Below are 21,140 nucleotides of genomic sequence, written 5' to 3' on the forward strand. Positions count from 1 at the left end.
GAGTGAGTCCAATTTCTTCTTAATATCCTCTAAATTGTCTGTACTGTTCATAAATCCTTCCACTTTGGCTAACTGGTCATTGTGAGGGGGTATGTGGTCCAGGCAACTATACAATTTGTTGCGTTGCTGTTCGTCCAGGTAAACTGCTTCGATGTCTTCTACTATTTCTTCTATAGATAAGTTTAAAGGTTTTGGTTGAGCGACTGGGGTTTTTCCAAACATTCTGATTTTGTACTCAAAACAAGAATCATCTGTTTTTTGACATCCTTAATATCTCACTTTCTAGGTTATGATTGTGTTTTGAGGTTATGCAGTTTTGGTTAGTAGGTGCCGAACGTGTGTTGATTATTAGAGTATGACGTCATCTGTTGTACTCTTATAACGTGGTTTAATCATAGATTTTACAATTTCTACATGGTTTTTGCGGCTTGGAAGTTATTTTGCATTATCTTAGGGTAAAAAATACAATAAGTGTATCTGGATAAGTCGCAAACTATTATTTTATAAAAGCTTTTTTCGAAAAATGTTTGTCCGTAAAAAAATAAATACTGAAATTATCAAATGTAACAACCCTCTCAATTTTTTGGAAAAAATTTAAAATTTGGTTTCTATGTTGCCAGACGGCAACCGTAATTTATTATACAGGGTGAGTCAGTTTATAGGGCGCGTAACAATTAAACTTTCAAAAGGTCTTCACCTTGTAACTAATGAGTTTTCATTTTCTTCTAAGAACTTGACCTGTTTTCTTTTCTTCAATTATTAATTCGGGTCTTGCACGACGTGTACAGGATCAAATTTGACCGCTCTACCGTTAATCGGAATACGGTGTTTGTGAGTGAACGTTCTCCATATTCTTTAAAGTTCATTAAAACAATTCCAGTTAAGTAATTATTGTAAAACTTAGTGCTGTACTTTTGTGATGGGTGAGTATAGTTTATTCCACTTTGAATGTTTAGTACATAGAGGAATAAGGGACACGAGTTTGGCAACTATCAGTTATATAATGACTTCAACGTCTTCTTGTATTTTTTTGTCTCTCTAATGTAGTAAAGGTTAGTCGTTAACCAATCTATAATTGGCCGTTATAAGAACCTTGCCTGCATGCATTAACCAATAATAAGAATGTAAGGACGTCATTTCTATTTTGAGTTAAACCAATAATAAGAGTTTCAATTCATATCAAAGTGGAACCAAGTTAAAGTAAGCCTCAAACCATCAAAATTGTTTCACTATTAGCCGTAATTCATTCTTAGAAGAACACTTGAATTATTAACTTACCATCTGAATTGCTTTCAGTGTGTAGTCCAGTAAACTAGCAACAAAGGAAATGTATAACAATTACGGCACACCTTTACCACCAGCCATGATGGGTGTAATGGATAACCAGAACATATTTCTTGACGGTGCCGGTGCATATTACAATGGTAGAACCGTTCATCCAGTCACTAAGGTGTCGTTTTGAACTTTTCATCTTGAAACTAAGTTACAGTGCTAATATTGTATATAGGTTGCCCCAGCTCCACCTCCTCGATATTCTAATGGTGATCTCATGGAAGCTTTTGATGACAGTGGTGAACTGAATAGTAGAATATTCTCCTGCTTAAAACCCGCTTATGCCACTTTAAGACTATTCGGACTGATGCCTGTAACTCAGTCAGGTCCGGTGTTTCATGTCACTGCAAAGTGGATTATTTACTCGTTTATGCTTTTGTGTTCACTTGCTGGTGAGAGGTTTTGTCTGAAGTTTTATTATGTATGGTCCACACTGTATAAATTGCAGGCTTTTTGGGATATTTAAAATATTTTAACATAACCATAACCAGAAATGCTGAGGGGCGGTTTGAGGAGGCGGTGATTGACTACCTCTTCACAGTGTATTTGTTGCCCGTAGCATTGAATGTGATTGCAATGTATGAAGCATCTAAACAAGCAGGAGTGCTTACGCAAATTGTGGCATTTGAGAGGATTTACACCAGAACGTTTCGGAAACGACTCACTTTGGATATGGGATCCAAACAGCTTATTTTGATAAGTGTGCTTTTAATTTTGGGTTGCGTTGTAATGGTTGTTACTCATTTTACGATGGCCAACTTTATCGTTTACCAGGTGGGTATACACATCAATTAACAGTGGATTATTTAATGTAAACTAATATTACAGGTGGTACCATACTGTTACGTAAACATAGTCACCTATATAATTGGAGGTTCTTGGTACATTTACTGTGACGTGATAGGGAAGGTGGCTACTTCAATTGCAGAAGAATTTCAGTTTGCATTAAAAAATGCCGAGCATTCAAGCAGAGTTGCCGATTATAGATCTTTATGGATGATGCTGAGCAAAATCATTAGAAACGTCGGCAATTCTTTTGGTTACCAACTTACCTTTTTGTGCTTGTATTTATTCTTCGTCATTACACTTACCGTCTACGGATTACTATCGCAAATCCAAGAAGGAATGGGTATTAAAGACATCGGACTTACCATCACCGGTGTGTCGGCCGTTACAATGTTGTATTTTATTTGCGACGAAGCCCATTACGCTTCATCTTGTGTAAGTTTTAACTTCACTGACCTGGAAACCGCTCTAATAGGTGGTTTTAGGTCAGAACGTACTTCCAGAAGAAGATTTTGCTGGTGGAGTTGTCTCTTTTAAACGAAGAAGCCCAGCAAGAAGTAAGTTTTGTGTTATTGATACGTAATAAGAGTTTGAGGGTTCTGATTAATAGATTAATATGTTCCTGAGAGCTACCGAGATGAATCCCACTGATATGTGTCTGTGTGGATTTTTTGACGTTAATCGAAATCTGTTTAAGTCGGTGAGTAATTTTGAACTATAAAATTAGAGTACTTATACAGGTGTGGTAAATCCAAAAGCGACCATAGGAAAACCGTGTAACGGACAGAGAAACGTAGGTAATTGCATGCGCGGGAGGAAGACAGAAAACGAAAAAAATATCAAGTAGGTCATATTTTTAGCGCGCTGTTGCCAAACGCCGTAAGTATTCAATACCCTCGACAAACTTACTTACGGCGTTTGGCAACAGCGCGCTAAAAATATGGCCTACTTGATATTTTTTTCGTTTTCTGTCTTCCTCCCGCGCATGCAATTACCTACGTTTCTCTGTCCGTTACACGGTTTTCCTATGGTCGCTTTTGGATTTACCACACCTGTATGTAAATCATCAAAGTTTAATAAGTTTTTCCATTGTTTTTAGTTACTGGCAACTATGGTAACCTACTTGGTTGTTCTATTGCAATTCCAGATTAGTATTCCGGCAGGTAATGACAACTTGACTAATTCTACATTGAACAGCACTAAGAGTAGTTAAACTTGTTAGAAATTTTGTATATTTTGGTTTAGTATAGATTTAGAGCAGTGATATTATACTATTTGTAACAATTAGTGCATAGTAGGGGCAAATGAAAAATATTGTTTTTAAATTTGACTCGAAGAACATTGATTTAATGGTAAAAATATACTATAATTTGTATAAAACATATTTTTTGAGTTAAAGTTGTATTTTGTTTTAATATCCCTTTGTGCTGGGAGTTTTTTCATAAATTTCATGACATCTTTACTTAAAATAACTTCACTACTTTCAACCAAGCGTGAGGTTCTTGGGGGTGTTTGACTATGCTTTTTCAGAAAGTTTTTCATAATTGGATTGCCATAAGTTAACAATAAATGAAACTCCTCTCCATATCTGTAAATTTGCTGTTAATCTCACACCATTTGCTGGCGTAATTCAAACAAAATACGTTGAAAGAAATAGTTTTTATTTACATTTACAACTTTGATTGATACAAATATATACATTCATAAATTACCTCCAAGGATGCCATTCATAGATTACCTCCATGCCGTACCCTGATAACCTTTTAAGTTTCATTACTCTGGACGGCTTTACAGAATAATCTAGGAAGTTTATATACACGTATGACACTTATTTGTTTTACATCTTTTATATAATACAATTTGCTGTAAGTATAAATAAAGTTGTGGATCAGTTCAACAAAATTACTGAGTGTAGTGAAACATTAGTTGAAAATAAGTTCAGCTTAGGATTCTTCGGTAAAACACTCATTCAAGAAACTCTCTAACGAATGATACAAATGTGGCCGAACTGAGCTTAAACTATGGTCTTCATCGGTGTAACTCTGCAATTTTTAGCATTACAGTTAAATGTGTGTTGTTAATGCTGTAAAACTACTTACCAGTTGCCTGAAGAGTATGTCATTCCTCTCTAACATTTTAGCCCACATCATCGACTGTTGGTAGTGGACGTTATCATCAAAAGTACCGTGAATCAGGAAGTAGTCTTTATCTTTCAGTCCTGCGTATTTGGTGAGGAGTTGGGCATTTTCGTAACCTTGCAAGTTATCGGTTGAAGTTGGAAGTCCCATGAATCTTTCCGTGTATATTGAATCTGGAAATGTTGGGTCACTGACGCTGTCTAACCACATAGCAATGACAAGAAATGTCATTTAACATTTTTTACACTTTTTCTACTCTCTTTTACAGTTTTCTTTTTAATACTGGTTTAGCCTTTGATCCTTGTGATAAAATACGCACATCGGGCACTGGTACGGTCCTATTCAATCCCACTGACATTTACAAAACATGTTGGTCTCAAGAGGAAATAGCAGTTTTGACTGCTCGGGTCATTTTAGAAGACATTGTGCCAGACACGAGATTGATTTCAGTGCAGTGTAATGCGGATATTGAAGACTTGGTTGAATACTTTAAGGTTGCCTTTTCCTCATTAACTTTCCGACTGAAGTTAAAAAAGAACAATTTCAGGAAGTTATCGATACAGTCAGGTCAAAAACCAAAGCTCGAAAGCGCCATCTAATGCTGCTGGCCCTGACAGATTTGTTGGGAGGATTTTTGCATCACGCAGTCTTGCCAATGGCTAGAAAGGCTTTTTACGCAGGGGCTGTCGATTATGCCTACATGGAAAAACTAATTCAACTCTACGAGGAACTGAAATGGTTTTTACGTACCAACGGCCAAGGTTGGACTAAACCAATGCGGGTTAACAAAGAAGTGAAAGTACCTATCATTGATATGGACACCTTGAACCACCCCAAAACTGCTAACGAATCTTGCTGTCAAAAGCTAATGTATTACGAGCACGAACCCATAAGAACTCAAAAACGATCCGTAAATTTAGAAAAAGGGCTTTACTTTCCTTTACCTTTTTTCGATGCACGCAGTAAACCTACTGCTATCGCATTACCCTTAAAACATTTTGCGCTAAGAAATATTGAATCCAAAAGAGCTGCCTATGTAGTAATGAAGTACTTTATAACAGCGGAACGCTGTTTTAAAGAAAAGAACGCAAAGAAAGACCTTATACAAAGATTTCAGAATAACTTATACACGTGGATTGATAAGGACGTTATTCCCAAACTACACGATGATAAGTTCTACTCCGCTTTTGGTGGTATAGTGAGAGTGCAAAACACTTTAAGAGCTTTAGGAGCAAGACTGGGCAACAAACCGTGTGTTTCTGATGAAGGGGACGAGGAAGTAGGAGCTATCCCAGGTGTTGGATGCACCTCAAACCGAAACAAACTTCTTCTGATTGCAATGTTAGTGATTATTGTCGCCTGGTTCCTGATTGGAACTTGCTTCATTTGCTACCGAATGAGGAACAATAGATTAAAGTCACAAGACAACGATGACAAAGATTCCAAAGGCACAGAAACCTCATCCTCCCCTTCATCTTCTAAATGGTCTTCGATGGTGTCAAAATCTTCCTCAAAAACTGACAAGCCATTGTGTAAATGTTGTGAGTCCATTAGTGAAAAATCCACTCCAGGACTCTCATCCACCAGTGAATCGGAACGATCCAAACGAAAAGAGAGACGTGGGTCTAAATCTTTCAAAACTAACCGGAAGTCCAGTCTCAGTTCTCCATGTGTGTGCATTCCGGGTGATAAGACCGCAATCCTCGACACCAACAACTCCATGAAAATGTTACCTTCAATAGCTGAAATTTCCGAACACTCACTGCAGAAAGACAAAAACGGAAGTTTTCGCAGGATTTCATTTGCGATGGATGAATCGAGTAGCGATAATGGTCCTAGAATTTGCGCACCTCCTTGGGCTCAAACTAAAAACACCGTACCATGCCCAGCGTTGTCTGGCAAAAATGGCGGTTACTCTACTTCTTTAAGCACTACAAGTAAAAGTCAACCACCAGATGGCGGACCAACTATGGAAGATAATCAACAAAACCAATCAAGAAGTGGAGATATGCCTAAAGATAGCTCCTTAATTCTACCCACGTACAACACAACCTTTAAAAACGAATCCTCAATAACCAGTCAAGATATGTCAGCAGATGATAAACCGCAAGCTGTAACCAGTACTAGTGGTACCGCAGAAGAATTTCAGGATGATAGTGAAACGGTAATCAAAACGCAACCAGATCAGGTGAATCAAATTGAAATTCAAGATGGAAAAGGAGGGTCAAACAATGATAATCCAGGCAATGCGGTGTATGATTTTCATTCGGCGTGTCATTCAAACATGGCGGGCACTTATGACTTGTATCGTAGGACTGGACCAAATAAGTCGTATATATTTGGGTACGATTTTCAGACTTCCAGTTCATCTGAGCTTAGTGATGAATATGATTATAAAAATTAGAAAAATAATAGAGATCCATTTTACAGATTACAGATTATTATTAATCGAGGATTGTGTGTCAAAAGTGAAGAAATTATACGAAGAAAATATAACGATACATTTTGTAGATCTTGACAGAAAAACGCAATACTAAAATTAAACCTTCTACAATTAATTCAGGCCGATTGTCCCGATATGGCGGCAACTATCAATTGAGCTAAATTTATGACCCTTTGTTCTTTCTTTATTTTAACCTAAATAGATAAAATCGAGGGATTAATGCTTCTTTAGATTTGATATGATTGAATTTATTTATGGCACTAAAGCGTTTTTTTAGGCTGCATGAGATCAAAGTAGGTTTGAAGATTTATCACTCGAGCAACTTGGTTTTTGTTAATTTTATCTTAATCGGTATTTTTAGATCAAAGTACAATTTTATTAGGATCGGAAGAAAAAATGCTTACCATATAGAGCCCAGTCAGTTACAGGAGCCACTGATATACCACATTTCAATACATCTTCGGTATCAGTAGCTAACGCCATTCCAGCAGCGTATCCTCCGTAGCTCCATCCCCAAATTCCAGTTCTGGTGGAGTCTACATAATCTAAATTCTTTTGAATCAGCCTGAAAACCATTGAAAGTCCATTGGAAGATTCAAATAGCGGTCTTGAATGATTACTTGGTCATATTAATTTGATCGACCACTTCCACAGTGCCTAATTTGCGGTATCCAGAAAACAACAGATTGTTGCCCCTCAATCCTGAACCTCTACCATCAATTGTGGCGTAAATGATACTTTTGTTAGCTGCCAGGTAACTGCCCCAATCAATACTGAATTTCTCAGTTACTTGAAAAGTGTCTGGACCTCCGTATCTATAGCAGAACCCCAAAATTAACTTAAAAATCACTTCGACCCATCAACTTACACATTAACCAGCATAGGATACTTGGTCTCACCACTACGATCCATGTTTGGTGGAAGCTTCAACAATGCCCGTCCAGTAAATCCGTCCGCTATTTCAAACTCTACAATTTCCTTGTCATAGAGCGTTTTTCCGGCTAGTAAGGTGTTCAATTCTTCATTGACAGTCCATTCCAATACTTCAGTACCGCTAGCTGAGTAAATGGATATGTGGGGTACTCCAGGTCCATTGCACGTGATCACCAGGTACGTGGAATCAGTACTGACTTCTGCAGAATTGTAGAGGCAGCTGTCGTCCCCATTTCTCGATGTTAATTCGCAAGTCAGGCAAGTGATGGTTTTCGTCGTGGGTGATATGGAGTAAACGTGCTGGACTGCTGAGTTGTTCAGTTCGGTAGCAGTATAATAGCTGAAAAGGAATTCAAATGTTTTATCTTTTTTTGCATTTAATTTTACTTCTTACATTTGGTTGTTTTCATGGTTCCATCCCAGTATCTCGGTGACAACGTAAGTACCACTAGTTAGGAATTCTTCAGTTGCGTTACTTTGAACATCAAGCAAAGCCAAATGTCGGTACGATCCCAAAGTGGTTCCTTCATCTTTTGACATTAACAAAGCTATTTGGGTACCGCTTTCCGATACTTTAGGAGGAACGAACAGTTCCACCCAACCGGCAGTTTCTTCGATTGTCTTCACCTAAATTAAATCCAGTTAAGTTGGTTCGTAAGAGAGAACGTAACTTACAATGGTTGGAGTGCTGGAAAGTTGTTCGTAGACGACTACATCCGAATGGTTTTGTACTCGGTTCATCCACACGGCGACAAGAGAGTTATTGGTTGCCCATGTTACTGAGGTTAATATGTGATCTCTATAATAAAACCGTTAAATTGTGTAAGAAAATAAGTTTGTTTTTTAGCAAGTACAACTAGATTTGGTTTTTCCATTGAACTGTGGTCAAAACAGAAATAAGCACCACACAACTGTAATATGCATTGTTGATTTTCGGTCACTTAACTGGTATATTAATAGCCTATTGTTGGTTAATGTATAAATCGTGACCCGTCTAAGTTAAACGTGAGTCTGGGTTGTTAAAAGTAGGTATACTACAATATGCTTTTAAGAACAATACTTACACATCTTGTAAACTGCTGGTGGTTTCAAGTTCAGTTACTTCTGCCTCAGCTATATTGTACACAAACAATGTTACTGTAGGATTTGTAGTACCAGCCTAAATAAAACAATGTCGATTAATTACTATATGCAAAACAGAAAACTGACATTACTTTAGGATATTTGACCAGATTGGCGCGAGGATATTGGAAGTAAAGATTTCCAGGATGACCATAAACTGGAACAACCATAGCTTCTACGTTGGTATCATCAAATCGAGCATAAGCAATTTTAGTTCCATCCTCCGAGAACCATAAGGCTTTGTTCGAACTGAAAATCTCCTCTAAAAAAGAAAAAATCATTATAATTCTTTAATTGATGGTATAGAGGTAATTACCTTCATAGACCCAGTCTGGAATTCCATTATAAATAAACTGAGTTTCACTCGTGTTTGTGATGGCTATTACGTTTTCGCTTTCAGCACTTGGTTTGTAGAATATGTTGTTCTTGTAAACGTAAACCAGAGCGTTACCTTTAAACTAACATTTTTAAAAATCCTCCCTAGTGAGTGGGTAAGTTTACTTACCTTGTGGTGCCCACTCTACCAGGAAAAAACTCAAACCTGTTATAGTTTCATCGGCTTGCAATACAGTCCTGTTATTGTTACTTAAATTTATTATCGTGTAACTAGCTCTATAACTATGTCGGTACAACTAAAAATGTTTACTCAGAAACTCACTGTCAATTACAATAGTTAAATCCATATACCTTTTGATAGTCGTGGACTACTAGTAAATACTGTTGATCTGCTGATATCTTAAAGTCAAACGCTGTAAGCATAATCTGAAACATAATATATTTTGACGACCATAAGTAGGTTTTCAGATGTGAATCTGAATTACAAAAAAATGTTTAGTATTCCACTTACACTGTCATTAGCAGCTAAAAGGGTACTGGTGTCTCCGGTTGGTAAATTGTATAAAATTAGATCACCAGTAGAGTCGGTGAATATCAATTTGCTACCTGAAAAAGCTGTTCATGAGGTACACAACAACCAATGAATGAGTAAATCCTAACATTCCTCGACAGGGAGAAAGTAATTAGCCAGAGAGCAAACTTTCATATTACTTGATTTGTGTGCAATATGGCTGTTAATTATAATTAATGCAATGACATTAGTAGAAGAGTTACAAGACTAGATTAACAGATTTTATATTAGGTCACGTGAAAAATATAGAAAATGTAAAATTCTTCACCATGAAAATAGATTTCCAATCATCCATTGGTGATATTTTTGAGTTCATGTATCAAAGCAAATAAGGGTTATTTTCATTTTATAAATGCGCTTTTCAGTGCCACCCTGTGTAACAAAAATAATAATCAAGTGGAGAAATCTTTCTCGTTTCAGCACAAAATTTAGCATACCATTAACGGATCTGATCAAATATTCTCCACCCGTTTGTCATGTGAAAGTATATTAAGGCAAAATTTGGTAACCCCCTTTTTAAAGCCGTTTTATATGCAGCGGACACTTTTATTAACTGGTTTCAACTTTGCCAATCCAAGAAAAGAATGTACTTTCACCTTCAGGCTGATTTACAGGGCTTATAGTAATAGTCATGCAAATTTGTATCGCAACAACATATTACGCATATATGAATATTCTAGATGATTTCTTAAAATAGTGGTAAATTTACATCAACTCCACAAAATGCAAGTCAGAGATATTCAATTCTCATTTCCCTACCAGAAACTCATAAATATTAGATTCAGGACCTTAATTTGCAATTCAGTACTATTTTTGGGCTTTCTTACACATTCTTTATTATTATCGTAATGAAACTACCTAATTAGCAGTAAAAAATTCGTTATTAGCATATTAGGCGTAAGAAATGTGACTGTGTGCGCTATATTTAAGTTCGTAATTCGCATAGTTAATGTTCCTTTCTTTAATGCATGTTTAATCTCCTTGATTAAAAAAAAAACATTTTTTTAAGATGTATGTATAGAATTGTAGAAATTAATGTGTTTCTGGATGACCTAATTATTTCTTAGCACCCTATAGCGTGCTACAAAAGCCAAAAAGTCTTAAAAGACAGCTTGCGTGTTTACTGGCAGATATCAAGTAGTTACATTTCATGGAGTGGCTGTAAATTTATTCATCCAGATTAGATCGTTCTAATAAATACCTGTAATCACCGTGAGCTATTAATCAATATTATGTTATGAAGTTTTCTTCATTTACATACAATTTACTAAGCGGTTGGACAAAGTCGTTAAGCTGCCTGGGAATAAATGGCAAAAAGGAATTTAAATTACGGCAAAGTTGCAAATGGTAAATGTTATGGTGTGATCAATTTTTATATATCGTCGGTCATGGTCAAAGGCAATCAAAACGTTGTCCAAGAGAAAGTAAACAATAATATGCAACCAATGAATATTGTAATTAGTGCACACATTGTTTTGGGAAATTAATTTAAATTAAAATATTGGCATGCAGCTACTTTATTGACTTTTTGAAGTTATTTTATGTTAAAGTATAATCAAAAACAGCACTTTGGTCTGCACAGCTGCCTTCTAGTGGCCAAATGATCAAAGCTACAAAGTCATCTGATCATACTTTTAGAAACCTGTCAATCTAGGCTATCTTTTTCCTTCCTTGATTTGTGGCGTAACTCTTCGAATGACCCAGTTATACAGGGTTAAAGCAAAAGTAGTCAAATCCACCCGTTTAGTCTTCAAAGGGGAATTTTGAGACCCTGTAGCGGCCAAACCGACAAAATTACCAGGTCATGTGACCATATTTTTCGAAACCTTGACTATCTTTTACCTTTCTTGACTTTTTGACGTAGATTGTCAAATAACCGAGTTATTTAGGGTTAAAGTAAAAGTAGTCAAAGTTACTCAATTGGTCTGCAAGGGGAAATGTAGAGGGCCTTACTCTAGCTGCCAAACCGTCAAAGTTTGAATGTTTCAGAGGCCTTTGGCACATTTAATATGTCTGCTGTCTGCTGGAGGCTTCTGGCACATTCTAATTCTTATCAGAACCTTCTGGCACTTTAAGATGTCTATTAGAATGTTTCAGAGGCCTTTGGCACATTTAATATGTCTGCTGGAAGCTTCTGGCACATTCTAATCATTATCAGAACCTTCTGTCACTTTAAGATGTCTATTAGAATGTTTCAGAGGCCTTTGGCACATTTATTATGTCTGCTGGAAGCTTCTGGCACATTCTAATCATTATTAGAAGCTTCTGGCACTTGAAGATGTCTATTAGAATGTTTCAGAGGCTTTTGGCTCATTTAATATGTCTGCTGGAGGCTTCTGGCACATTCTAAACCTTATTAGAAGCTTCTGGCACTTGAAGATGTCTATTAGAATGTTTCAGAGGCCTTTGGCACATTTAATATGTCTGCTGGAAGCTTCTGGCACATTCTAATCATCATTAGAAGCTTCTGGCACTTGAAGATGTCTATTAGAATGTTTCAGAGGCTTTTGGCTCATTTAATACGTCTGCTGGAGGCTTCTGGAACATTCTAATCCTTATCAGAAGCTTCTGGCACTTGAAGATGCCTCTTAGACTGTTTCAGAGGCCTTTGGCACATTTATTATGTCTGCTGGAAGCTTCTGGCACATTCTAATCATCATTAGAAGCTTCTGGCACTTGAAGATGTCTATTAGAATGTTTCAGAGGCTTTTGGCTCATTTAATACGTCTGCTGGAGGCTTCTGGCACATTCTAATCCTTATCAGAAGCTTCTGGCACTTGAAGATGCCTCTTAGAATGTTTCAGAGGCCTTTGGCACATTTATTATGTCTGCTGGAAGCTTCTGGCACATTCTAATCATCATTAGAAGCTTCTGGCACTTGAAGATGTCTATTAGAATGTTTCAGAGGCTTTTGGCTCATTTAATACGTCTGCTGGAGGCTTCTGGCACATTCTAATCCTTATCAGAAGCTTCTGGCACTTGAAGATGCCTCTTAGAATGTTTCAGAGGCCTTTGGCACATTTATTATGTCTGCTGGAAGCTTCTGGCACATTCTAATCATCATTAGAAGCTTCTGGCACTTGAAGATGTCTATTAGAATGTTTCAGAGGCTTTTGGCTCATTTAATACGTCTGCTGGAGGCTTCTGGCACATTCTAATCCTTATCAGAAGCTTCTGGCACTTGAAGATGCCTCTTAGAATGTTTCAGAGGCCTTTGGCACATTTATTATGTCTGCTGGAAGCTTCTGGCACATTCTAATCATCATTAGAAGCTTCTGGCACTTGAAGATGTCTATTAGAATGTTTCAGAGGCTTTTGGCTCATTTAATACGTCTGCTGGAGGCTTCTGGCACATTCTAATCCTTATCAGAAGCTTCTGGCACTTGAAGATGCCTCTTAGAATGTTTCAGAGGCCTTTGGCACATTTATTATGTCTGCTGGAAGCTTCTGGCACATTCTAATCATCATTAGAAGCTTCTGGCACTTGAAGATGTCTATTAGAATGTTTCAGAGGCCTTTGGCACATTTATTATGTCTGCTGGAAGCTTCTGGCACATTCTAATCATCATTAGAAACTTCTGGCACTTGAAGATGTCTATTAGAATGTTTCAGAGGCCTTTGGCACATTTATTATGTCTGCTGGAAGCTTCTGGCACATTCTAATCATTATTAGAACCTTCTGTTAGTTTAAGATGTCTATTAGAATGTTTCAGAGGCCTTTGGCACATTTAATATGTCTGCTGGAGGCTTCTGGCACATTCTAATTCTTATCAGAAGTTTCTGGCACTTGAAGATGCCTCTTAGAATGTTTCAGATGCCTTTGGCACATTTATTATGTCTGCTGGAAGCTTCTGGCACATTCTAATCATTATTAGAAGCTTCTGGCACTTGAAGATGTCTATTAGAATGTTTCAGAGGCCTTTGACACATTTAATATGTCTGCTGGAAGATCTGGCACATTCTAATCATTATTAGTCCATCTAATGTTGGACTAATGTAATCAACTAATATTACATATCGCTGGAAAGCCCATTTCATTGGCTATCCATCTACATATAAAAATCTATTCCTTGTCGGTCAAATAAGGCAGTTATTCAGAGTCAAACAACAAATAGTTCACAAAGTAAATGAAGAAAATATAAATGAACTTTATTTGGGTTTGGGCAATTTGACAGCTCGGCGGCCATTTGTTTTTTGTGACTGTTGACACTTAAATGACAGACAGCACCTTAAAAATAGGCAAACAAACGTCAGAACTGTCAAAATGCCACTTATTAACCTATAAAATGCATTTCAGCGGATTTACGCACATTCCACACAAGCACGATAGTTTGACAGCTTTGTTGTAGCTTTTTCATTCTTGCAAAGCTTTAAAGGGTCAGCTCAATTACACGTGCAAGTTACAGACAAATTAATTTGAATTTTTAATTAAACTAACTGCGTTTGTTTTAATTTTTTTATGTTAATTTGTTTACTACTTTATCTTTGGTGTTAATTAATATTAATCAATGGCCGCATCCGTTTTTAAGCTTCGTAGAGCTTTTTCGACGTCACAATGACCTAACTTGGCAAAACCATAATTTGACCAAATGTCAAATTACGCCATTGTGACGTCAAAAAAGTTCTGCGCGCTCCATGGAGCGCAAAAACGAATGCGGCCACTATCATGGTACTGTGTATACAGGGTGTTATTATTACTGGAGATAATTTCCAATCAAGAAACTTAAGGTTGTAAATTTACACAAAAAAGTTAGGTAATCACTGTAAATGGTATGGCAATTTAAGTCCCACAGCAAACAACCATTGAACCAGAGTCGGTCATTATTTTCTTTTCATTTAACACCTTCACCGACAAAAGACAACAAATTGTAATAACCATTCAATAACCTTGACGTTATAAATAATAATAAAATTGTAAGGCATTAAACTATTACGACCGACCTACGGTTAGCATGTACTTGGAGTTGTTGTAGGTCGTTCACGAATAATTTTTTTTTAAGTTTAAAACACGAGATAACTAAGTTTGTAAATTTTACCTGAAACCCACGTTCCATTAAAAGTTTTTGGATTGTATCGGTAATTTAAAAAGTCTTCTAGATTTAACGATTCGGCAGTCACTTCATCTGCGTGTTGATCATCTGTGGTTGTTAGTAACACTATGGCAGCTATAACTAGAGCTACGACTAGTAGTCCAACTAGTGAGGCTATAATCCACATACGTTTTTTTCTTGTATTCTTTAATGTCAGTAGATCCTGCAAAAACAAAATTTTAACATTCATAATGACAGAGAACCAGAGCAACAACAGAGATGTCTTAATTTGAAAATAACTGAGTTTCACTCAGTAAGTCTACATGTGCAGTAGAGTAGTGAGTAGTTTGTGATTGGTCAAAAAAAGCAGCTTTCAGCTGACTGCTTTCATTTTGACCAATCACAAGCTACAAACAAATCTACTGCTACAACTAAAAATGAATCAATAATAAAGTTATTTGAAGTTGAATAAACACCGGTCTGCCCTAAATCTGGGCAGGCACGTTAAACACAGTAATGAAATTTTAAAACCCTTTCTTATACATAATTTAAAATGAAGGCCGCCATAAATTATAGTGCCTTTTCTAATAGCTGATAACGATCGAATTACGTACTGTGAAATAGGAGTTTTGATAAAACGGTTTACTGCAGTGTTCCTTTTGACTAATGACAGTTTGTGAGTGTATATGTGTGAGGAGAATTAAATTTGTGGAGAGCCTGAAATAGAGTGGTTTTGCATATTGCTGTGGTAAATTCCAAATCCTATTATTCCTGATTGTACTGCTGGATATTGGAATTTAATTTATTAGTACACTTATAACTTTACAAGGTGCTTGTTTATGATTTAAGTATTTAAGCCTTATTGTGCTGATTAGTTTAATACTTTCTTAAATTATTTTATTAATACAGTTATTAACATAGAATTCTAGTGATAATATACAGGGTGTTTAAACGGTGAAAATAAATGAATTTTTGTAAAATATGTTGCTTTCTTTAACAGTGTCATCCTCAGTGCTTGCTTCATTATTGACTTGGTAAAACAGACAAAAAGGGTAATTTCTCAAACTTAACTTATACCTACTTTAAATAATATAATTTAATAGAAACAATTCTCTGGTTATTTCTATAAAATCTAGAAAAACTTGTGAGAACAATTTTGAACAACAACAAAACAGAATGACCCACATTTTGGGCATTAATACGGATGCCAGTTAAACGTATTTATAAATTGTGTTATAGCAGTAAATAGTCTTGACAATAACCAGTTTGATAAAGTTAGACCAGTCACTGCAAGTAGTTATTATGCAAATGAACTGATTGATTAATGGCCCTTTTGCTTTGAAAATTAAGAGGACAAACGTTATATCACAGGAGTCACCTACATATACAGGGTGATTCACATTTTTCAATTAAGGACTTACCAGCACAATAACCTGTAAAGTCTATCTCATGGCTAGCGGCAGGGAAGTAAGAAAGGGATCGTCTACCAAAAAATTGTTTTCAAAACTGATCACCAGAGGGAGTATCTCTTACCTTGAAACGCCAATAGCCACCGCCCTCTGTACAAGAAAGCCAAGAAGGTACATGACAAAAATTCCAATATGGCCGAAATAGTGGTTGACAGTTTGCATTTGTTTGTATTGTGGAAATTGAGTTTTTCGATGATTAAATTAATTTTTAAGGTTTAAAGTCAAGACTTGGGATTACTTGCCAAAGTAATTTTTGTTTGCTATTGTATATTGTTGTTTATACGTTTATTGTTCTAGTGAAAGTTTAGTTTGTGTTCATTTTATTGTGTTATCACTATTGTTATTGTTCCTTCATTGTTCTATAATTTGTGGTTGTTTTTTTAACTTAAATTCTATTGCCTCTACAATATGCCGTCCACTGGTTGTTTGCCAAATTTCTAAAAGCAATTTGGTAAAAGGCCCAAAAGTGTCAGTCTTTTACTTTCCAAAAGACCCTGCTCGAACCCAACAGTGGTTGAAAGCTTTGAACTGGAATGATTTTACTCCCAACACAATACTCAGTGGTAAGTACAATATGCTTTCTCATTCAGTAAACTTATTGCCTCTTACATACATAGTAAGAGGCAATAAGTAAGAGGCATGTGAGTTACATTTTGAGGCCGCCTGCATTTTGAGAGCAACAAAGGTTTACTCTGAAGAAACAGGACAGCTTTTAGAAGTTCCATTGGCACATTTACATTTTAAAAGAAAGGTCTTGGTAATAATATAAAACCCATTTACCAGTTTTGCTTACCTAGCTTCAAGGATTTCCAAATTTTCTTTGATTGAGCAGTTTTCACATTAGTTTGTTGTACTTTCCAGGACAAAGGGTTCTAACCAAACTTGCTTTGGCTGGACTTTATTGAGTCTAAAAAGCCATATCTATACATATCTGGATCAGGAATGAAGCGTTCTTTGATTTTTCACTCACAACTTCTAATCAAGTACACGAAAAAATTTAAAAAAACATATTTTCTACTGCATCTGCATAGGTTTGTGTACAAAACGAAAACCGCTAACGCCGCCATTAAAAGTGACATTCTAGGCTTTCTTGTACAGAGGGCGGTGCAATAGCTTCTGGCTTCTGCTCTTACAATGAAGGATGCTTTAAAATGCATGTAATGTAATAAGTAACTAATAAGTTTAATTGTACTAGAAAGCACTTGCCATTGAGTATAGTGTTGGAGTAAAATCATCCCACTTCAAAGGGTTTAACCACTGTTGAGTTCGATCCGGTTTTTTGTAAAGTGAAAAACTGACACGGTTGGGCTTTTTCCTGAATTGTTGTTTCAATGTGGCTTGAAAACCTTATGAATAGGCAGCAAACAAAAATAACTTTTGCAAGTCTCGATTTTAAACCGTAAAAATTCATGCAATCCACAAAAAACTCAATTTCCACAATACAAACAAACGTAAACTGTCACCACATTTACCGCCATATTGTTTCTTAATTTTCTTTCTAGTATAGTAGGCGGTGGACTACCACGTGACGTTGAGGGGACACGGCTAAGTTGTCCCGTTTAGCCGCTAGAGGGCGTCAAAGTTGACTCTCTTTTTTTTGTAGTTTTTGCTCAATATCTCAGGAACGTTTCAGGTTAGAGGTCTGAAGTTTTTCACCACAAATGCACCTTGATGGGATGCAACTTTTACCTTCTATACACTTTTTTTGTACCACGCACCGTTTGACTTTGAAAAATTAAAAACTAGAATTGTCAAGAAACTTGTCAATAGTACAAAAATGTAAAAAACAAATTATTTTTTCAGATTTTTCAATTTTTCCAGAAAATTACCGTCATGAGCTGACTTCGGCTAGGATGGAGAGTATTTGCTATTTTGCATCTTCAAACTGGTTGTGAGAGTTTTATATTCAATTATTTATACTGAAATGTCAGTAAACTACCTTGACCAAACAACCGGACTAGTTTACTTAGCAGTTTGGACACCTGCTATTCATCAACCTACCGCAGTAGGTTGCAAGTATCATTACACGGATGCCATTCAATGATATACAGCATTCCAGGCAATAAATCTTGCAAAGTGCTATATTGTGCAACTAGAATTATACAAGTTTGATTGGGTAATTCTGAAATCAACAATGCAATTCCAGTAGTAACTTTTTGGCATTGAAGTAAATTCATAATCAAATAGGTTTTATTTCATTATAATAATTATTATTCCCTGAATAGAATCACGCTCTTACTGCTATTTTTAAAGCTATAAATGGCTGTTTAGCTATCTTCGAACCATATGTTTATGAAACAACTATAATTTTATACAGTTTATGACTGCATGGGGTTGCAATATCCCATTTGTTATGCTCATTAATTTCAATTAGTAAATCAGCTTATTCTTGCAGTTAATTGCCAAGTACTAATGATGATTACAACATTAGATATACTTACATGTTACGAAAAGAAAAAGGTGCTCTGGACAATGCAAAATTTGTATATTATATGTATATTGTAAAATAAAATTTTTGAACTTTGTGAACTCCAAAGTTAAGTGAATGAAACAACCACTTTTTTGTTAACAATGAATAGGAAAATAATACCAATGCATATAGATATGTACTATTACTAAATTACAGTCAAAAACAATGGTAATATAACGCTGGTTAAATTCGTCCAGTCAAAGAAGAAATTACGACACGGTCAAAAGAAGTTTGATAAAGAGGTTTCACCTTAAGAATATTGTTTTCTATACCGTGACCAGGAACATTTAGTCAACCAGCCGCTTGTAGAGCGGAAACGCTATACAAACGGCCATGAAGTGATAAATGGAAAAGAATAATTATTATCAACTAAATTTAGTTAGTGAATCAATGAATACACTTTAAAAAAAATAAATCTAATTACAGAATACTGAATGACTTGTCAGTTCAGTGAATCTACATAAAGCAGCTTGATTTTGAGCCACCGTCATGGGAATTTTAACATCTTAACCAGGTGCAATACCTTTATTGTCCTAGTAATTATTTTTGGGTGTGGCAGACGGGAACATCATATTTGTTTGTTAATCTCAACCGTATTTTAAATTCCCATCACGTTATCCTTATTATTATTTCAAGGTTTACAACTATTGATTTTCTTATTAAATAATTATAAGTTGTTAAAACTGACTGACCGATAAAATGCGTCTAAAATTTATTTTCAATATCAAGAAAAATGATATTCTACTTACACAGTGCATACATTTGAATTGCAATTTTTACTTTTGACAAAATGTTTAATTTTGGCATGTTTTCATTTTGCTCCAGAAGACATATTTATACTACTAGGTGAAATAAGAACAATTTAGGGCAAATTTTTCAATATTTTTGTTATAATTTCCTGTGATATACAACGTTGTTTAATATTAATATTGCAAAATATCAGGGTGGGTCCAGTTAATCTATAACGTATATCCTACCCTTTAGGGTAGAGATTATAAATAGATATGGTGAAGTCATTAGCTGATGAAGAAATTTGATATGAAACTTGAGAAATTACCCTGTCTGTACTATTTTAAGCAAATCAGGTATCCTCTGTAGTAGAATTTGTGTTTTAAATTATAATAATCTTGTTAAGGAATTGCAAAACTTGTAACCAGAATACTAGTCAAAATTTGTGGCATGCTCTCAAAAAAACTAGCAAATGATTAGTTATTATCGATAAGCTGTAAATACATTTGTTCGTTTATTTGCTATTCTGTGCTGTTAGTTTTATCACATAGGGTATGTGATGAAATCAAAGCAAATTTTACGATATGAGATACATTTCTCTAGATGAATTTAGTGATACATCAATAAGTAAGTAAGTAGTATTTAAGTCATACACAGTGGATCCGCAAAGTTATTATACAATTTTTTGGCGCTTATATTAGATAACCAAAATTTTAATCAGTACTATACTACAGCAAACAACTAAACTTGCATAATTGCGTAAAACTTGACTTACTTTATTAATTTCGATAAAATTCAAAATACCGACCCTAAAAACATAAACACCACAATTATTATTATTAATTCTAAACTTGTTTTCTGACATTTTACGTAGTTGGCAAAGTATTAATGGTAATAATTTAAATCATTATTTAGGTAGAGTTTGACGCAACTTAGTTAAATACAACTGACCAACATGTTTTTGTTGTTGTTTTCTCTTTGACAAATATCTTTTACATAATAACTGCGGTAAAACGTTTATCCAAGCATTGTCCGAATTCGGTTTCCTTGTTTATTTTAATTAATGTTATTACAGTCGAAATGTAAACAAAAATTTACCTGGTTGCTTGGACCCATTTCCAAAGTGGAAGTACTGCCATTGTTGACCATTGTGGTACCATTATTTCCAGTCATGGTGTATCAAAAAAAAAAAAACTTAAAACTGCACCAAAAACATCATAAAACCGCGTATCGGACGCGACTAAAAAACGATCAAGTAAACCGACAAAATCGTGCTAACCTGCACTTCTACCAGTCCTGCAAACCGGACTGAAATCCACTGGTAAAAGCAGTGAACGGCAAGTATCGGACTTGTCTGACGTTGCGAGTGGGAAGGTAGCAACTGTTATGAACAAGTTTATTGTAATTCAATGCGGACAGGTGAGATATACAACTTTCTTTGTAGTGATTTTCGGTATATTGATAAGAAAGTGCTGTTGTCATTTTATGGACATCCAAGTAATCTGGATGAGATTGATTACGTCTGTAATCTTTCGAATTAGGATGAAAGCTGTAAATTAATCAGAATAAATACTTAAGAATATGAGGAATTTCAGTGCCATACCCTGCATCAGGGCTTGTATTGTTCTTAATATTACATATTTGAAAATCCTTAACGATGATGGTATTTTATGACAAAAGTGTTATAACAGATAACGTTTTATTAAAGATTTCCCAAATATCTCAATTTATTGTGGCTTAGAGGGTTGAATCCTGCTATCCAGTTAATTCGTGATTAGACT

General features: G+C 35.6%; 3 protein-coding genes across 4 annotated transcripts; 2 read left to right on the plus strand and 1 right to left on the minus strand.

Moving 5' to 3' along the window:
• The first annotated feature begins 663 nt into the window (after positions 1–663).
• On the plus strand, positions 664–3,516 carry LOC145733626 (gustatory and odorant receptor 24-like). Of its 2 annotated transcripts, XM_081986532.1 has the most exons (8): positions 664–923; positions 1,297–1,450; positions 1,508–1,724; positions 1,781–2,106; positions 2,161–2,553; positions 2,604–2,675; positions 2,729–2,818; positions 3,218–3,516. In XM_081986532.1, the coding sequence occupies exons 2-8, from the start codon at positions 1,328–1,330 to the stop codon at positions 3,329–3,331; spliced, it is 1,335 nt and encodes a 444-aa protein (XP_081842658.1). In that variant the 5' UTR covers positions 664–923; positions 1,297–1,327; the 3' UTR covers positions 3,332–3,516. The 2 variants fall into 2 exon arrangements, with proteins under 2 accessions (XP_081842658.1, XP_081842657.1); XM_081986531.1 differs by having other exon boundaries at positions 664–1,450.
• Positions 3,517–3,762: 246 nt separating this feature from the next.
• On the minus strand, positions 3,763–20,770 carry ome (dipeptidyl peptidase 4 omega). The gene is made up of 15 exons (XM_081986525.1): positions 20,458–20,770; positions 14,698–14,914; positions 9,602–9,696; positions 9,442–9,516; positions 9,260–9,386; positions 9,071–9,205; positions 8,847–9,016; positions 8,697–8,791; positions 8,308–8,431; positions 8,027–8,259; positions 7,568–7,972; positions 7,320–7,514; positions 7,104–7,264; positions 4,218–4,429; positions 3,763–4,160 (listed from the first exon to the last, which is right to left on the minus strand). Exons 1-15 carry the CDS (start codon positions 20,530–20,532, stop codon positions 4,062–4,064), a joined length of 2,418 nt encoding a protein of 805 aa, XP_081842651.1. The 5' UTR covers positions 20,533–20,770; the 3' UTR covers positions 3,763–4,061.
• Positions 4,481–6,687, plus strand: LOC145733912 (uncharacterized). The gene is made up of 2 exons (XM_081986944.1): positions 4,481–4,750; positions 4,804–6,687. The coding sequence occupies exons 1-2, from the start codon at positions 4,481–4,483 to the stop codon at positions 6,658–6,660; spliced, it is 2,127 nt and encodes a 708-aa protein (XP_081843070.1). The 3' UTR covers positions 6,661–6,687.
• Positions 20,771–21,140: the final 370 nt, after the last annotated feature.

The sequence above is a fragment of the Ips typographus genome, linkage group LG9 (assembly GCF_016097725.1).
Source record: "Ips typographus isolate SLU linkage group LG9, UJ_Ityp_2.0, whole genome shotgun sequence".
NCBI lineage: Eukaryota > Metazoa > Arthropoda > Insecta > Coleoptera > Curculionidae > Ips > Ips typographus.

Bases quoted from the DNA above. Each gene is read 5' to 3' on its own strand.
- LOC145733626 (XM_081986531.1), top strand. From the start codon at position 1,328: ATGTATAACAATTACGGCACACCTTTACCACCAGCCATGATGGGTGTA. The intron at 2,554-2,603 runs GTAAGTTTTAAC...AGGTGGTTTTAG, and splicing joins CCCATTACGCTTCATCTTGT to GTCAGAACGTACTTCCAGAA. The intron at 2,676-2,728 runs GTAAGTTTTGTG...TCTGATTAATAG, and splicing joins ACGAAGAAGCCCAGCAAGAA to ATTAATATGTTCCTGAGAGC.
- LOC145733912 (XM_081986944.1), top strand. From the start codon at position 4,481: ATGTCATTTAACATTTTTTACACTTTTTCTACTCTCTTTTACAGTTTT. The intron at 4,751-4,803 runs GTTGCCTTTTCC...GAACAATTTCAG, and splicing joins ACTTGGTTGAATACTTTAAG to GAAGTTATCGATACAGTCAG.
- ome (XM_081986525.1), bottom strand. From the start codon at position 20,532: ATGACTGGAAATAATGGTACCACAATGGTCAACAATGGCAGTACTTCC. The intron at 9,017-9,070 runs GTAATTACCTCT...TTTCTTTTTTAG, and splicing joins TCCAGACTGGGTCTATGAAG to AGGAGATTTTCAGTTCGAAC. The intron at 7,515-7,567 runs GTAAGTTGATGG...GTTCTGCTATAG, and splicing joins TATCCTATGCTGGTTAATGT to ATACGGAGGTCCAGACACTT.